Source organism: Lepisosteus oculatus, chromosome 9 (assembly GCF_040954835.1).
Source record: "Lepisosteus oculatus isolate fLepOcu1 chromosome 9, fLepOcu1.hap2, whole genome shotgun sequence".
Lineage (NCBI taxonomy): Eukaryota > Metazoa > Chordata > Actinopteri > Semionotiformes > Lepisosteidae > Lepisosteus > Lepisosteus oculatus.
The window spans coordinates 34,647,043-34,666,936 of record NC_090704.1 but is presented as its reverse complement, the minus strand read 5'-3'; the positions used below and the strand labels follow the sequence as shown (position 1 = coordinate 34,666,936).

The window sequence follows — 19,894 nt, the reverse complement described above, 5'->3', positions numbered from 1 at the left end:
CTGCCCTAGTCTGTATGTTATTAATTATTATCAATTTATTTGGCTGATGCAAGTTCATACAGCTGTACGTTTTTAGTGGAGCAATTTGAATTAAATACTTTGCTTTACAGTACAACAATGGAATTTGAACCCCCCAGGCAGCTACAAGTTCAGGACATGCTCCTGGTCTCCATGTTCTTTACCAGGAATAAGATGCTAGCTAATAATGGATTGATAGATGGATCAAAATAAGAAAAGAGAGGTTACAGTTTCAGTTATTCAGTTCTGAAAATGTATACTTTTATGAAATTGAGAACGTGTTTTTGTAGAACAGATACTAATCAGTTCAAATATAAATGTTAATGTACAGTATATACTCTAAAACATGGCTCATTTTTCTTTGACCAATATCAATATCAGTATCATTATCAAGGCCTGTTCTGTGTAACATTCTAGATTTTTTCAGAAACCATGGTGGAATAAACAGAGTAAAACATGGAGTGAAATCCACAAGCTGAAACGTGTGTTTAAAAACAATCTTGCACAGAGTACAAGTAATTAAAGAATGGTATATCTACTCATTTGCAAATGGGCTGGTACAATTTTTTGCATGAATTTAAGCAGAGCAGGGCAATCCAGATGATACTTTGTCGAATGGTTGATAATCTTATTTAACATTTTGGTGCCTCTTTTGGTACTGATGTTCTTCATATATCAAACTGGTACAACCATTGTTTTCTAACGATATAGAAGTTCAGACTAGAAAGACACTGGAAAATGGGGACTTGGAATAATCACAAATTAATGGGTTGATTCATTCTTGAAAGGTGCTGCTTTTTCGCAGTTTTTTTTGCAGATATTTAGCATGGAATACAAACATGGTCATATATATCAATAACACTCAAAACATCCTCAGTTAATTGATAAATAATTGAAAGAGACATTAGGAAATGAAGAATCAATGCAAGGGCTTCTGCAGAAAGGAAAATCTTCTGACAGGATATTTTCAGGGTAGTTGACTCTAATTAACATGCATTTGTCAATGATAACTTCATTACTACGCACAAGGCATTAATTGTTCCCAGTCATCTACAGAAACCATTAAGCCATTTCGATCAGAATCAGTTCTTCATCGAATAGATTTCTTCTACAAATCTAACTAGAAAAGTGACACTTTTGCCCTTTCAAAACTATCAGTGCAGCTCCACAGTGAACATAAGTAAAAAAAAAAAGATAACATTTACAATGGGAGAAAAAAACATCAAAACTTTAAAGAGATATTCAGGCATGGTTACTAATTTTACTTTCCAAACACATTTATTGGGCTGTTGACATTAACCAAACACAGTGTATGACCATTGTAAACAATTAAACAGAAAAAAAGGCATCAGCTCAATATGTCTCCAGAATTCGAAGTGCACCAAGCGGAAAATACTTAACTCTTCTCTTTTTTACTTTTTTTTTTTCAGCGGTAGTAATAATATTTACAAGGCCAAACACTCACGCAGACATTATCCTTTTTTCTAAAAAAAACTTGAATAAGTAGACTTATGGTTGCTCCCACATCCTCATGGTCTGCATGCCTTCAGTTCAATGACAAGAATGTAATAATGAGCTCTCAAAGCATCACATGGCTCCTGGAACACAACTTCACAGTTATGTTGTTCTGAGATATATGTAGCAAGGTGTCCATATGTACAAAGGCTAAAAAGTCTTTCTTTTTCCCCCACTGACGATGAGGCAATGAAATAAAAGCTCCATCTGTTTTTTTGCTGTTTTTATTTTTTAAATATTTTTCTGTTCTCTCCAAAACATTAGGTATCAAAAGTTTAATAGATATATTTGTATTTCAGTAGTTCGTGTTCAAATGTTGTCGAAGTATGAAATTAAGGTCTCTTTGCTAAGTGTGCAAAAGTCACATTTATCTGCTTTTCTTTCTGTACAATGTTACGAAGTCCATCGAAGAAGTGATAGATGCAGTCTTGTGATACGAAGTTTTTCCTTTTTTTGTTAATACGGATACTAATGTACTTTCTATAGTTACTATTTGAGAAGCCATTCATTCACTGAAAGACAAAACACAGCAAAATATATGATTAGTAGATTCTCTGAACAACAGAACTTTATTTTACAAATTTAAAACACTAGTGTCTTGCATGAATTTATGCTGTCAAATACATATTAACTGTATGTGTTTTGAACACAGCATTCTGCAAATAATTTGTTATTATTTTTAAACATTATTTATAAAATGGCCTAAAGATGAATAAGAAGCGATGAAAAACCATCTGTTTTTGTATTTTAAGTATTTTACAGTGTAATAAAAGAAACAATATAATTGAAATTATATAGATATAGGTACAAAAAATAAATAGGTATAAATCTGCATCTCTGCAACCAGTGCACAAAACATGAGAACTTTATTAATTAGCCAGTCAACAGCACTAAAGATCTTGGAAGAAACAGGAGTTATCTATTGACATCTGTTATATATTTATATTTTTGAATAAACTTGCCGCATTTTCTGCAGCAGCTCAAGAGATATCATAGATCAAACAGTCAAAAGGACCACATTGTGGAGAAATGTATTTATAAACTAAAATGATGATAAGATTCTACTGTATATTTACCTAAATAATATGTAAATAATATTAGGTTAAAAGGGAGTCTGTTAACCTAGAAAGCTGTTTGTTCAGAACGCTTTGGTTCAGTCTGGGTTATGCAACTGCTGAAAAACTGTTAGGTGTAGGGGGAATCTGAGTTGACCATGGTATCTTACTTTATCATGCATCTGTGAAATGCCCTTTACTGTATATTCGTTATATTCAGTGCATCTGTGAGCTGCCAGTGTTTTTAGTTAGACCCACCTCCTTCCCATCATCGGCATTCACTCTACTGTACACACTTTGGGACTTGCAATGTGCCAGATTTTGGATGGCTATGGCAGCACATGCTCTGGAGGAAAAGTAATAAGCTCTGTACCCCATGGTAACAGGAAAAAGATCCTCTGGGTTATATATAGGATGAGTAACTGTGACTATTCCAAATTCACAACGGCAACAGCAGTAATAACAATTGCTGACACAGAAAAGGGAATTCAATAATAATGATATGTATGGGAATATTAATTGGTTCCACAGACAAATGTTAAGCAGTATTATGAAATAGACTAATTTGGTGGGGATAAAGCTCCCTTTCTGATTTATAGAGAAGAAAATTAAAAGCAGAGTTTAATTTACCAGCTTACAGTGATTTGTTCTGTCGCGCGAACGAGAGTACAAATGATTAGAAAGCAATCACAAGTAATCTGAAACCCTGCTATGAAGGAAAGTTATGCCTAAACCAAAATTTAACTTTGGAGAAGGTTTTCATTTAATTTTTTCTGTGGTCCTTTATTTATGTATATAAATATTATTTATTGCAAATGGCTGGAGAAAAGAAGTTTATGAACAGTATGGTGTAGGAAAGGTGTCTTTTTATACACACAGAATATGCAGTACAGTGGTTCAGACAAGTAAGTGCACAAAACTGCAGTACCCTGTTTTTCCGGGACCTTTGCAGACAGCTCTGAAGATGACATGCTGGGCAACAGAGGAAGACACTAACCTCGATACTGCAGCTTTTGCGCTCTATTGTTGGGGCAGTCCTTTCCTTGCACGCTGAAGTTGATGTTGGTGCGAATACAGCGGTTATTCAGGGGCTGTGTTGGCCTCACATTGTCGCTCATGCTTAGAAATATCTGCGATGGCTGGTTCTGACTTAGCAGCCGTAAAGAATGCATCTGGGTGTACACAGGTAGGGGAGAAAATACACCAGAATAAGTGTTCATCTCTGGTCCAGAAAGGGTTATTTTTGAGATACTAATAGTAGTAGTCACCACACTGGGGTAAAGGTTTAGAATCTCTGGTCCAGGGGGTAGAGTGCCTTCTTTTGGTTTGCATGACAATGAAAATGACCTTAGAGATACACTGGCTGCATGGTATTGAGTGTATTGGTACTGAGGAGTGCCTCCTAATTGTCTTTAATTGTTTTCTTGGCTTAACAAACATACACAAAAAGAGGCAGTCTTCATTAAATAAAGTTATTAGTTTATGGCATATGAATATGTATACAGAAGTAGCCCTGCAATGATATGATGCATTTTATAAAGTCAAAAGGCTCTCCTAAGACATCTTAAGTAAATGCCTTCCTGAATGCAGATTCTGTGTACTATCCGCACATTGTAACAAGACTCACATAATGTTGTGTGTAAAGGGCCTCACACATGTGACTTCACTGACATGGCTTGTTAAGTTTATTTAGATTCCCCACCTCAGGGAACTGATCGTGAGGCACAGTGTGCTTGGAACCTGTTTGAACTGCGGCGCTTTTTAGTTTGTGTGGTGAAGAAGGCAATTCGATAATGGCAAGTGACGGCACCTGTTAAATGGATGCTGTGACTTAGATATAATAGGGTGATGCCTACAACTGAGGATTTCAAATGTACAGTACTTTCACACACAATGATCACTGTCATTCACCTCTGTCAAACTACCCTGTTTCACCTGGTCTTCTCATCCTTAAGAAGTGAGTTTTGAAGATCATGAACAGCTGAGTTTGACCGAGTTGAATGGATGATTGTTGTGGGGTGTTTTTGGAAAGTCTTTTTCTAAAGAACATAGTTAAATGCGACTTACAACTACTAGAACAGTGTTTGAAAATGCATTTAAATCCTGTGATTTTTACAGGGGAAAACTTTTACAGGGCTCTTAGGATCGCTGTTAACTAACCTGAGTTGTCAGAAGAACTGCTTTGGTGTGTACTGGATGCTTGGACATGTACTGTACCTGAGATGTTGGTTCAAATCCAGTTTCTAACTTTATATATAGTTAAAACTGATAGGATTCTCTGTTAAAGCTAGAAGACAACCTTCTGACAACAATTTCTGGTGAACACTTTCCTTATAACAGATACTGTATACCACCAGGAAAGCTAAGTGCCTCTATCACCCCGAGTACCTAATATGAGATGCTAATGTAGAATTTCTAATGTAGAAAGAAGAGAATTAAAACACGAGTTGGGAATGGGGAGAATGGGGGTTAATGTCCGAATGATTTGTTTAATTAAATCTGCTGATCCCCACAATTGTTTTTAGCATAACTCTTTTGTTAACCATGTGGCTTTGAGGTGAAATACTGTGAAGGAGCCATGTCATTCAGGACAGTGATAACTCATTAGTGGCTCTGCAGATGCCTGAATGAAACCCTGAAGGGGAGGAAGCAAAGATTGCTCCAATGCATGATGGTTGGTGATTTTGACTACAGGGGGCAATGGAAAAATGTCAGCATTGTAAACACTATTTGTGGGTGGTATTGATGATCTCCTATAGGACTCCAAACATGCAAACTCTGTGTGTGCAAGTTCTCATCTGTCATTGTTATTTGTTTGAAATTGAAAATTGTGAGATCTCCAGCATACAGTAAAATACAGTTTGCATTCATCCCCTTGAGGCGACAGCAGCTATCATTACACTTTTATTTTTTTTTACTGTTAATGGTTTATTATTTAAAATTCTTAATTGCATTAACGCCAGGTTACACTACAAAGAAACACAGCAAGAAATTCAAGTTGTGCTCGTGAAGCGACCAAGCTGAAGCATGAGGCTGGGATAAAGTACCTGGAGCCATTCAAACTGGAATTGGAATTGCAAAAAAAAAAATGGCAGTTAAATGTTCAGAGGAGTTACGAAAGGAATTACCTGCATCCGTGTTACATACACCGGCTTGTTCATTACAATCCATGTCGCAGTTTCAAAGCATGGAGGGATAGTCATTGATCCATCATAGGTAATAAAACTAGAGGTTTCAGGATAGAGCTCCTCTATGTTTAACCCTTGAAGTAGATATGCATCATCTGCCAGAAAGAATGAATAGTAAATGAAAGGCAGAATAATAATGTAATCTTCACTTTAGCTGTGAGAATATTAATTACATCCTAATGAAAAATCTGTGGGAATATTGAAGTCCCATAAAACCAAAAAGCTGGGATATACACACTGCATTCTTTCCCTCACGTTTTCAATTTGTGAATTACAAAAAGAGGGAGAGTAAGAAAATCAATTTACATTTAACAGAAGCTCCAGTACAAAGGAGCTGTGGAATTGAATGTCAGAATGGAAAAGCATATAAAGCTGAGCATATAAAAAGGCTCATGGCGACTAATGTCAATGTTTTAAATCCGAGAACAAGGACTGGGAGAAAAGTTAATCATTTTCATATCAGTTAATGAAATATCAATTAGAATAATAAATATTTTAACTTGTTCATTTCAAGGTCATTGGTAATGGAAATATAAAAAAAAACAGCAAATAATTCCCAGCTCATTTACTAAAAACCTAAACTTGGGAATGATTATTAAAAACCTATAGGTTGCTAGCTCAAAAGGACATGCTTTTCAAGACAAAATGGTGAAAACAAAGGGTGGTTCTAAAATTATTCTTTCAAGCTTTTTATATTTACAGAATTATAATAACAATATGTTTTTGAAAGGGAAAGGTCTCCTATCTGCTGTACAACTTGGTTGTAAGAGACCTAAAAACAAATTATTTTGATCTCTTGTTGCTAAATCTTGTAAATGGAAAACAAATTCCATGTATCCAAGGTAACAAAATCAGTCCACTTTGTTCCCCTTTAAAAAATAATGAAATGAATTTGTATAAAATGTCAATTTCATACACCATTGTTCCTTTCCAATATATCAGTCCCTCTTGTACTATGGACAATTACATACAAAATGAATTACGCTCCTGTTCATTAAACATGAGCCCTAGATACATTTTGTCATTTTAATATATTGTCTTTTTACTTATTACACTTCACACCGCCAGGAGGGACTGTAGTAATTTGGCTTCCTTGTTGACAGTGGGTAACAAACTGAGACCAACTATTTCACTATTGTTTTGGGAAGAACATCATTACTTGTACTCCCACATTTAGACAGAAAACACAATAAACAGTATTCACATTTAAATATTTACAAGTGACAGGGCAGCACTAAAAAGATGGAACCCTAGTTATTTTTCTTTTCTATTTGGACAAGTGAATTTATTTTATTATTCTCAACAGAAGGATGGCCCCCAAATTATGTTTCTAGTGGATAATCTGCTATTGCATGCAGATGGAAACGTCCTTTGATCGCTTTAGCACATGAATAATTCCTTTTGGAAGGGGTTTTAAAAATACATATATACTTTATGGTAACAACGTTAAGCACGCCTAGATGAGGGAGTTTTGGAGCTCATCTAAGGCTTGGTTCTGACAGCTGTCAGGAGTGAAGCTCTTTATTTCTCATGTGGCTTGTCTGCAGAGGCCTCATGCTGGGCTAGTTACCATTTCCTGGCAACAGGCCTGAAATCCACTGCAGCAATGAGAGGTCAACTCAGTTTTTCCTGTTAATTCAATTATGAGCCTCTTTACTCAAATTTCACACACCAGAATGGGTCCCAAGGCAATGCCAAGCCAGGATTATCAAAGCACTCCACTGGAATCTGTAATGGCTGACTTTTTGGGTAAAGAAAAGAGAAATGCAGAAAGCCCAGGCAAAATATTACTTTATTCTTTCCTTTAATGGAACCTAACTTGTCCAAATTGGTAACCCTCTGCACTGGTATCCTCAATTTACAGCTCCTGATTGTAAGTTAATTTGAAAGGTGCCATTCTGAGGCAAGGCTAAATGGAGAAATTGGCAGTAAGTGACCTGCACTCTCCTCATCTCACTTTGCTGTCTTTTTGAGTATTCCGACAAGGTTATGAACACAGGAGACTGACTAACAACTTGGGTAATTGGCCATGGTTTCCCAAAAAACTCAACCAGGGTCACTATAAAAATATTGGCTAGTTCGTTTTTTTATTTTGTAATTAAAACTAATTATCTAATTACAGTTTAAATGTAGAATGAATCTCTACTTGTATCTAATCATAATATGAGTAGTCAGAATACACAGTTCTTAATCAACTCCCTGCAGTGCTTTAACAGTTGTACTGACATACAGTAGTAGAGATTATGTGAACATACAGGTGTACCCTGAAACATTAGCTAAGAAAGACCAAATTTTTCTTTCTCACATCAAGAGCCCATACTACTCATATAAAGACTTAGGCTTTGGTTTGAAAGGAGGACAAATGAAGCTAATGTTCATAAAATGTCTTCCTGACAGATGCTTTGCAACAGTAGGGTCATTTTGGCATAGTGAGCCTAGGCTATCATGGCCATCTCTAGATCACTCATCCATGGGGGAAATTAGCCAATAGCAGATCACTGATTAGGGGGAATGTGGGTCACAGTTGGCTAATTGTATTGCACTAATATGAATTAGCTGTCACGGACGTCCAAAGGGATAAACCGTGGGGAGCAGGAGAGCGGAAAAGACCCATATGCGTAGCGGCGAGACGGGAAAAAGGCCTGGGCTCATTAGTGCAAAGAGTTCAGGAATGCCGTATAGAAACCTATGCCCTCAGGGAGCGGACGTGGGGCACCCTGGTGCTAGGCGGGTCTCAGGACATCCGAACTCAATGCTGAGCGAGGACAGAGTGCAAGACCCGGAAATATATAGCCCAAGGGAAAGAGAGGGACAGGAAGGACAGCAGACCGGAAACTAGGGACAGGACAGAGAAGGAGCGCCCCCTGGCTGCAGAGGGCGTGACATTAGCAGTATCTGGTCTATGAGGCTTAGTGTGACAGAGCCTTAGGTAGATCCCATCTTCTTAATTTAAGGATGGATGAAGATCAATAATAACACTAAACAGAAACATTGTGGAGCAATACAGGTATCATAGTCATGAAGAGTCAATGACTCTTTGTCAATGACAAATACAGGACATTGCACATGGATGTGGAAGCAACAGGTACTTGGACGTCATTTGTAATTTAATAGTTGATTAGGCAGAAGTCATATGCATAGGTTCTTCTTCCTCAAAAACACAGATTTAACAGACAGCTGCTCTGCAACTGCTTCCCATTTATTTGAACCCACAGCAGGAAAACTTACTTTTGTATGTTATTCTTGTGATGGTATCTCTGTTTAGCATTCGATTTAGAAATGGATTTGAGGATTCAGATATCTAGGGAAAGAGGGGAACAAAATTAAGAACAATACCCAAATAAACTTTCTCCTTCACCACTGGAGTATGTGAACAATGCAAAACGGTTTCATAAATGCAGGTATATGCTATTGGATTTGATATATTTGAAGGTGCTGATTGTACTTGGTACAGTGCATAAAATGTGGGTTAATTACATTGCTGTGCTAAGTTTAAGTATAAATTAGGTAAACACGTAGATAGAAATGCACTGAGATTTGATTTTCATAATGTACATAGACTGAAACAAAGCTTTTATGTCTTCTATGACAAGATCAAGACTCAATCCTTAAGAAGGTTAATGCAACTGTATGTGTGCTTTCACTGCAATATTGTAAATGTGAATAAGTTTCTAAATATCTTATTAAATATATGGCAAAGATCTAAACAACAATGCTATCACATCTCTGTCCATTAATTTTAAACAGAAATGACATAGATAAAACTCTAATGAAACACCCTCTCACAAATAATGACCCTGCCAACATCCTTCTAGCCTCTCTTTAGCTATATATCAGCTTTCTACATTCAGTGCATTCTTTAGAACATGAGAATGGTTACAAAAGAGTGAAGGCCACTGGGCCCATCTAGTTTATACAGTTTCTAGTTGGTGATTAATCTGGCTATTTTTTTAAAGGAAGCCAGGATATCGTCTTCAACAGAATGACTGGATAGCTTGTTCCAGATTCTTACAACATTTGTGTGAAGAAATATCTCCTGCTCTTGGTCTGATATATAGTTCCTCTCAGTTTTCACTTCTGTCCTCAGGTTCATGGTCCATTCTTTATTTATTCAAGATGGAAAGACAGACAAATAGATGGAAGCATGGACAAAGAGTTGGAGAGATAAAAATCAATTTTCTAACTGCATTATCCAATTGAGAGTTGAGGGGAAGCCTACCCAGGCCAGCATTGGGCACAAGGCAGGATACACCCTGGATGGGACTCCAGTCCACTGCAGGGCACACACAAACACACACACTCACATCAAGGCCAATTTTCCCAGAAGCTAATTAATCTGTCAGTATGTCTTTGGAATATGGGAGGAAACCAGTTAACGCAGAGCAGAGAGAAACATATTAGAAAAAAAAACTGAGAGTCCTGCTCAATTTTATTTTTTAAGATTATCCACCTCAGCATGAATAAGAAGCTGATCTGAAAGTACAGAATGTTGTCATGGGCCTTCCTCAGAAATTAATGCCTATATAGCAGTGAGAAGTGGTCTTTTCAGTGTTAAGTTTACACAGCCAAAACACATCCAGAATCCAGAGTTTGCTAAAGGCAATATATAAAAACACTCTGGACCTTTAATTTCTGCTACTATCGCAGATGTAAGATTGCCTTCTACAGTACAGCTTTAATGGTTGAAATTGCATCGATAATCGTCGCTGGGGTAATCTTTTTCTTTGTGAACTGGTGGAGAGTCCTGACCTGCGCACAACCAAGGCTAATGTGCAGCAGACACTTTTTCTCAGCAGAAAGGGATACTGACATTCTTTGAAAGACTATTAATGGAAATGTCAATTTTTCTGCTGTGCAACAATTACTGTATGTTAACATGACTCTACCTAAGCTTTTAGATGACCAAATATAATCACATGAAGTTCAAATGAAGATAACTGTACAGTATACAGTATATGCAGCCTGCTAAAAAGTAGAAAGCAATAACAAATCTTCTTTAGGTAGCAGGTAACACCTGAAAAAGGCTCAAAATGACAGCTGATAAATTGCATTTTTGCTTTTCAACATGAAATGTAACTACAGGTTCATATAAATTTAATGTTTTTGATAGTGCAACTCAGGGGACCTCAATTCCAGCACATTAGGGTAGGGCAGTCATTTAATATATTTAAATCATCCAGGTGGATGCTGCACATTGGTGGTGGTGGAGGGGAGTCCCCATTACCTGTAAAGCGCTTTGAGTGGAGTGTCCAGAAAAAGCGCTATATAAGTGTAAGCAATTATTATTATTATTATTATTATTATTATTAAAAAGCAGGAGGAAATGTATTGGGGCACTGCTGCCTCACAGCTTTGGGGCTTTGGTTCTGTTCCAGGATTAGGCTCCTGTCTGTATGGAATTTGCATGTTAATGTTTTCCCTGTTTCTGCATAGATGTGCCACAGTGTGCTCTTTTTTCCTCCCATAGATGTGCAGATTAAGTTTGGGTGGCTACTTTCCAACTAGCCTTCCTTCCTTGGCTCACTGTCTTGTACTGCATGGGAAAGGAAGCTGGAATTTGAACTACATTACTCTGCCCTACCAGTAGGGACTTAGATGCCTTCCTGTTATACAGTAGGTGTATGGATTACATATGATTCTGCAAGAACCAAACTACACTTAGAAGTAAAATAAGTCAAATCTAATCTGTTCTGTTCCTGCACATTCACACAGAGTAGGTGTACATTACCTACACATGCTGAGGAATAAGAAGAAGACTAAGCTTAACACTGTGCAAAACAGAGTACTTACTTTCATAAATATAGAAACTATCACCAATCCATTTGGACTTTTGGCTGCTTCTGTGTAGTTTGTATATAGCTCATGGTTGTAGTGTATAAGTTGAACCTGCAGACACAAATGAGAAATGTCAGTCAATGAACAAATACTTACTGTACAAAAGACTACTGTACAAATACTGAAAGTATTAAATACCACATCATGTTGTCTAGTAGTACTGTAGAAATACTAGTAGTGAGCTCTGTTTATGAAGTACATCAAATTGTTACCTAAATTCACATAGCACTAGTATAGGCAGATCCTACAGATGGACAATACCTGTACATACATGCTTTGTAAATCACTACCATTTCACATTGCTTACCATTAAGGCATGATAAAATACATATTGGATGCCTGTGAGACATCTTTCCTGAATAGTTTGGTTTTAGTTGATTTAACTTCCATTTCAAGTTTGGTATGAAGCACATATTGATACAAAGATCATTAAAGTGGTTCGATGGTTCAAGACTCCATAAACAATAAACCGACTAACAGTATTTATTTAATTTTCTCCATTGAAAAAGGTGAACATTTACGTAAATACAATATACATTGATGCCTGATACTTCCATAAACCGTGATTGACTGACTGATTGAATGACTCACCGTATGGTTGATAATTTAAGCTGATCTATGACCAAGGTTTTCTCTTGATAATATTTATCTTAGACACTCTATGAGTACAATAGCTCTGATGACTCACCTATTCATATGACTCCTGTAGGTTTTACGATACATTTTTCTGCCTTGTGGCCTATGACCTCTCATTACCGGCTGTGCATGAATTGACATAGCAGATCCGACTACAGGTACCTTGTCTTTAGCTCTTTATTGTTCCCTATATGTTTAAAAGTTAACTGTACTGTCCAGCAAGATCCTACTTGTTCCCAATGAAATTTCTAACGCAGGCATTTGTTCAAAGGCATTTACAAGCAATTAATTCAGAAAGGCATGTTTTAATAGTCCAACGTCCTGCCTTTTGCAATAGGAAAAAAGGCTCAAGACACTACATTCATTAATGAGTGTTCATAATTGAGAAATGTCAGTGTTACATGCAAAAGCGAAGAAGTTAATTAAGAAGTGTTAATTAGAGAGCCAAGCGTAATAAAAGAAAACAACTCCAATGGTCTTTTTTAAAACCACATCACAAAACATATCCTTACCCCAGAGACAAATGTGAAGGGAAATTATGGAAGGAAAAATAAAAAAAAACGAAGCCTGAGATATATTATTAATGTCTTATTTTTCTCAGATCCCTCTCAGTTCTTCTCATTGGTCCTACAGGGACTTCACTATGACCTTTCAAATCAAACACCAGCAAGTTCCCTTTTCTTTCACCCCCTTGGCAAACAAACTAGTATAAAAAAAACATGGAGCAGAAATGTCAAGGCGAGAAACGAAGCCATTCTCCAAGCCCTGCCAGCCAGAATTGCGTGTGCGAGAGCAAAGAAAAACTCATTGCTTGCCTGTTCTAAAGGTCTTGTAAAAAAATAATGAGTCTGTTTACCATTGAGAACTGATAAGTAAGCAGTTCATTAGTCATCAGTTTGTGACGTGCTTTATTTCACTATAGTCTAAAATAGTCTTTTTTTAAAAAATCAGAAATATTCTGTTTTTTACCTTCCCTGTAACAAAACTCCCTATTAAGTGAACTTGCTGGGAAGAGAATATTGATCACCTGATAGTCATGAAATAGTGTTGAATAACTGAATTGAATGCTGACTACACTGTCTTGTTTTTTTATTTAAGAGGAACTCTTTATAGCACTGTTATTTTCCTATAAACTATTATAACAGAACTATTATACTTCTGTTAAATCCTAGTCTTGCACATTTTCACATGTATAAAAGTCTCATAGCACCCAGGAATTCCCTTTGTGTACCCCTCTCACATCCCCACTACCATCCCATCTACACCCTTGCAGCAGCACCCTAACTCAATCCTCTCAATAATCCTCTTGGATAGAGTGCCATTTCAATGAGCTAAGGAACAAGGAAAGGTTTATTCCATGCTGAAAAGAGAAGAAAATAACACAATGTTTCGGCTGTGAAGCCTTCTATTCCTTCAGCTAGGTGAGTCATGCCAAATACTATAGTCTATAACTCCATAACTAGAAAAACTAGAAGTCATTGGACATGAATATGTGGCAATAATTTTCCAATTGTTTTGATCAAATGCAGCACATCCACATTTAATTCTAAACCGCTCAAAGACTGCCATCCAACTAAGAATTTAGTAAAGAGAAGATACTAGTTGTATCATAAATCAGGACTAGTGAATATACTGTAGTAAATATCAATGCAGATGAACTCACCTTCAAAGCTTTGCAGGACCTCCTGCAAATTTGCTTAAGGAAACAAATCAAATAGGAACCACAAATTGCTCAGGCCAAAATAAAATAAAAATTGAAGTTTTTTAAACCAATCACGTCAAATGACAAGGGATACAAAAACTCTCATTATCATAAAGTACATGAATGTTCTAACATAGGGCAGTTTTATTTTCTTCCTCTGGCTAATTTCCATAGCCTAGAGTATATAGTATACTCTATATATAGAGTATAAAATGAAACCAGAAAATAAAGATAAAAATAAAACATAAATGAAGAGAAAACATTCTGAAAACTCAACATGAACATCTCCATTCTCTCTTCATAAAATATATTGTTATTCTTTCTTTCTTTAGGAAAGGAATCCTTCACTAACTTCTGAAAGTGCTTCTCCTACATCACTTTCTTCTTCAAAGAGTTCTGTGTGTGCAGGCCTTCAGACCCTCAGTGGAATTGTGCTCTCTTAAATCTTTAAGAAGTATGCCCAAGGACTGCTTTTGCTTAAGAAAGCTTTAAGTTAATCCCCCCTCACCTACTGAAAAATCAAAAATCAAATGCCTTATATGATGTTTTGATAAATTTAAGCATTTGTAAAGATATTTGTGTTTGTCAAAAGATAACATTACTCTTTCTATTGCTTTTAGTTTTTAGTTTGAACAGTATTAGAGATACGGAAAGGCCTCATACAATCGCAAGTCTTCTGTTATACCAGTCACAGATGGTACATTAACAATAACCTTGCAGAGAATTCCTGGCCCTGAAGTGAATGTGTTAAGATGCATTGATAAATCTATATACCTCAAAATGAATACAAGACATTTTATTTTTGCACCCTCTGGGCTTGGTTTTCAGTTTGTCTATAAAATGTAATATTCATTGCTGGGTTCGTAGATTCAGCAGTAAAATGTTAGGGGAAGAGAGATACTGTACAGTATACAGAGACTCGGGCAGTACAATGCCAGTAGAAAATGAAGATAATCAATATTAAATAGTCCAGATTCTAAGGTAGCAGCGTCATTGTGAGTGTTCTGCAATAACTCTTCTGTTTTAAAACTAGGCCATAATTTGTTGCATTATTCAAATGACAAAATTTAATGTAATCTGTAACCTGTATACTCAGATGTTCACCACAGTTCTTGACAGTGTTAGTGCTCACATCATACTTCACATTAGGAATATGGAAAGATATTGACATTGGCAGTGATATTCTGTGATTTTAAAGCTCTGAAGAAACCGCTGCTAGAAAATGTTATGGAGGTAAATGAAAATGAGCAATTTTAATGCGCAATCCTTCATCTATTCACATGATTTTCAGCATTGACTGTTACTTCCATATAAAAAGCTTTAAAGGGTAAACAATACATAAATCAGAACAATTCAGAAATAATAAACAGTGGATGCTTAAGTGAGGTACCATGCAGCTTATACCTTTTAAAAAATGAATTAATGGTCTATGAAAATGTTTGCCATTATCTTAGGAATCTGCCACTTTTTAAAAGATTATGCACTAATAACCAATGAGAAATAGCAGTCGCTGGCAGAGCGTTATAAATTAGTAGGATAAGACTGATGTATGCTTGTGTGTGCATGTGTTTCTGGACCTCATCTAAAACCGCTGTCTAAGTGGTTGAACAGAAGAACTTGGCAGCAGAGAACAGACAGCTGGAACAAAATTATTCCAACACCAGTACAGCAGAACTGAACTATGTTAGTAACTTTTTAAATACACCACAAAAAGCATTTATTTTCTACATATAAATTCATTGGAAATATAAAAAATATATAAAAGAAGATAATATTTTGATTTCCTAAATTACATAGATTATACAATATTTTTGTACTGTATCTAATAATTTAACTGTTAAACAGCATAGTAAATAAACTCCATGCATGATACCATTTTTGTTGGTTTTATTGACACTGCATGTAGTTACCACAATGTTTTCTGTACAACTCACTGAGGCATATATTTAGTGAAATTCTGTGGTATTCTTTAGTTGAAATAACCTTGAGCACGTTGATGATAAATGGCTTCTTGGCAGTCGCAGCCTCTATCACTTTCTCCCATCACTGACTGGGAGCTGAAAAGAAAAGCTTGTTGTCCTGGTAGGACACTCTGGGAGGTGAGGTCTTGTATAACAATTAAGTTAGGGGAGTGGACCCCCAAACATAACAAATTACGGTCTGTATTAAATGGCCACTGGGCTTTAAATGCAAAGTTTTTATGTTTGTATGAAAGTTTTAGGTTTCATATAAAATTGCCAGGGGTGTGGTACAATGGCACAATGGTTAGTATTCTTGTCTCGTGGCACAAGGACCACGAGTTCAGTTCCATAGCTGGGGTGCTATCTGTGTAAACTTTAAATGTTCTTCCTGTGTTTGCATGGGTTTTCGTCAGTTTTGGACTTATGGGTTTATGGATTTTTTTTTGGTTTTCATTTGTGTGCATGCGTTCTTCCTACATTCCAATCCCTGGGAGGTTATTTGGCTTTAGAAGAAATAGCTCTGGTGTGAATGCGAGTGTGCTGGTGTCTACTGTATGTCTGCCCTGAGATGGAGTGGCCTCCTGCCTTGAGCCCCTTGCTTACTAGGATAGGCTATAGTTGTCCTGCAACCCTGAACTGGTTAAAGTGGTTAAAAGATGGATGTATGCATAAAAATGCTAAAAAAATAAAGTTCTGAAAGTACTGGATTATAGACCAAAAAGTCACAGCTGTCTATTTTGATGGTATGCAATTAATTCATTGTTTAATTGGCAGCTTATATGGAGTTGTATACCAGTCTTCATAAAAGAATACTTACAACCAAATGTGTGTAAAAGGAGTTAGAATACAAAGCCCAATAAACAGTTGTTCCAAATTCCACCACAATGTAGAAAACTAAAACTAAATACAACTGCTATTACCTACTGTACCATTGTCCCCCAAAGAAACATCTATGAGCTACTTTTCTGGTGTACCTTAGACTTGATATTTGAAACTCAAGACTGATCTATAAAAGAAATATGTTTATTTTTTTGTTTTACATTATGTTTTTAAAAAGCTGCTCACATTACGACAGCAGAAATATCGAACAAAAAAAATGTAAAAAATTATAACCAGGGAGAAATTGTTGATTGCACATTGCTCTGACACACCAGCCTCTCAGAGCCCTTCGTGGGCTGTGTGTTCCACAGGGGCTCACAGGAGAGGCAGCAACAGGCGGAAGAGTGCTGTGAACTCCGTCTGACAGCACTGCCAGCTCATACCACCAGGGGAGTTTTAAGAATCGCTGTTGCATGGCAAATGGAAGATACCCTGGCTGCCTCAAGCCTAGCAGAGCACAGCCAGTGTTACAGTGAGATCCTGTTCACAGTCAGCTACTGACAGAGCCAAGGCTTTGAATACACAACCTGTGCCCAAGAAAATTGCCTTCATGGACTGTACCTTATAGGAAACTATGCAATTAAATAAAAAACTAATATGAAATGGACATTTAGTAATTTATGAATTCCTTATTTTTCTATTGTTTCTGTTGGAGATGAGCTTGCAGCCAATTAAGTTGTTAATTGTTAATGCCAGCAGCCATATCACTTTGCAACTTACAACTGGTAACCCACTGAAGCCAATCAGGTGTAAGCCTGGTCAGTACCTGGATTGGAAACCTCCTGGGAAAAACTAAGGTTGCTGCTGGAAGAGGTGTTAGTGGGCCAACAGGGGGCGCTCACCCTGCGGTCCATGTGGGTCCTAATGCCCCAGTATAGTGACGGGGACACTATACTGTAAACAGGCGCTGTCCTTCGGATGAGATGTAAAACCGAGGTTCTGACTCTTTGTGGTCATTAAAAATCCCAGGGTGTTTCTTGAAAAGAGTAGGGGTGTAACCCTGGTGTCCTGGCCAAAATTCCCATTGGCCTTTACCAATCATGGCCTCCTGATAAACCCCATCTATGAATTGGCTTCATTACTCTGCTCTCCTCTCCACTGCTGATGTGTGGTGAGTGTTCTGGCGCACTATCACTGCCGTTGCATCATCCAGGTGGATGCTGCACATTGGTGGTGGTGGAGGGGAGTCCCCATAACCTGTAAAGTGCTTTGAGTGGAGAGTCCAGAAAAGCGCTATATAAGTATAAGCAATTATTATTATTAACATTAATAATTATTATTTCATCTTTCTTTTTCCCTGAGACAACATAGTTTTATCAACTAGTTCTGTACTGCCTAGTGAGATTCTTACTGGAAAGACTTGTTTTTTTCATTCTTGTAACATTATAAAGATTTATAATAATTGTATAATATTATAAAGATTATTACTGCATATGCAGACAAAATTCCAAAGAGAAGTAAGATTCAAATCTATTGAATTAAATAACAAGATCAAAGAGAAGCAATGCATTGCAATGGGATTTTAACACATCTTAAATTGTGTAAAAATCCCATTTACTTTTGACCCCCTGAAACAATTTAATCAGTAGAAGAATACAGTTTAAGCTGTGCCTCTACAGAGCTATGGTATACTGTATATAGCCAAAACATACAGATCCATGGTATAAACAGTATATTTATCATAATATATTGCTATGGTATAAATATGTATCTCAGAAATATATAGTCATTATACTGAATATACTGTACAGTACATATATCTCAAAAAGAAAGGGAGCAACAGATAATGGGAAAAAAGGTAAGAAAAATGTTTAACAAATTAATGTTCATAAAAATAAATGTAAAGATTGGATGTTAGTTACAGACAGCTCCAATATTATTTTGTAAAGCATGTTTACATAGTAGGCACTATGCAGTACTTTGTCAAAGTTCTCCCCTTTTGCAAATATCCCATAGTCCTACTAAGCATATTTCAAGATTTGCTTGCAGTTTTCATTGGTATGTATCATGTTTTAGCACACCTCTAAGATATATGATGCCACTTTAGCCTTGATATCATGCATTGTGAAACAAAAAGTTTTGACTTACAGTAAATGTACAAGCATGCAAAGCAAAACAATCTGTCTAAGTTAAAGGCTCTTTATACTTTGGGCATCTATACATTTTTCACACTAATTTTTAAACAAAGTTACAATACAAAAGCCATGTAAAATTTTCAGGTTTTTGTCTGTTTAAACAAGAATGCTTGGCGCACATGCCCCTTTCAACTCAGCATGCTGCACACAGCACCACTGAAATCAAAGGAAATCCAGAATTTCTTTGATTTTCCATGTTACTTTCTACGACATAAGATAAAGAGAGCAAGAAAGATTATGATTTTTTGTTTTCCACATCAAGATCTAATGAGAAACATGGAAAATAAGAAAACAAAACTCACTAGCCTGCAGAATGTCTTCCTAACTAGCTTGGCAATAACCAAACCACTGACAGCAACAGGAGAAATTACATTGCTAGCTTACTTGCAGAATCCTGTGAAAGATTTATCAAACCTTGACAAATACCAAGGAGAATGCTACAGGCATTACATGAGTGAAAACAGAGAGAAATGTTACATTAAATATCAGTTCCAAAGTGGTCTGCTTTCTGCATACTTGACCACTGTTGTATTCTAATGCCATCATTTCACATAGAAATGTTGTTTCTTAATTGCTGATCTTGCAAAGCTTGTTCGTAATTCAGTTGTCCTACATCTTTGTGATTTATTGCAGCTGCTCCTAAATGAACTTAGTTGGAATTGCACTGACTTTGCTTTATTAAAACTAATGCAAGCAGTATTTTTTTTCTCCATTACTATTGAGGGATACAAATTCTTTAAAACCGCATTAATAAGCCAGTGGTGAGAAGCTCAGAGTTTACAAAGGACAATTTTTACAAGAAGCCCTGTAATAAATCTGCATAAAATATTTAAGGATATTTAATATAGATTTGGTTTGGTATATGGGAATGTGCATTTAATGTTCATTAAATAGAAGCCCCACAAAGTAATGAAAACGTAAGTTTGGCTTTCTCACTTTGCAAACCCCCAAGCTGCAGGTTAAAGGCTCA

The 19,894-nt window shown here is 36.5% G+C and overlaps 1 protein-coding gene across 2 annotated transcripts in view; it reads right to left on the bottom strand.

Annotated features, from left to right (window-relative positions):
- Window positions 1-1,277: 1,277 nt before the first annotated feature.
- ca10a (carbonic anhydrase Xa) overlaps window positions 1,278-19,894 on the bottom strand; it is a 234,415-nt gene continuing 215,798 nt past the window's right edge. For both annotated transcript variants that reach the window (XM_015355921.2, XM_015355922.1), the window contains exons 6-10: window positions 11,567-11,662; window positions 9,005-9,077; window positions 5,717-5,871; window positions 3,586-3,760; window positions 1,278-2,045 (exon numbers count right to left, since the gene is read on the bottom strand). In XM_015355921.2, the coding sequence (XP_015211407.1) occupies window positions 2,023-2,045; window positions 3,586-3,760; window positions 5,717-5,871; window positions 9,005-9,077; window positions 11,567-11,662 (522 nt within the window). In that variant the 3' untranslated portion in view covers window positions 1,278-2,022. The remainder of the gene's footprint in view (window positions 2,046-3,585; window positions 3,761-5,716; window positions 5,872-9,004; window positions 9,078-11,566; window positions 11,663-19,894) is intronic.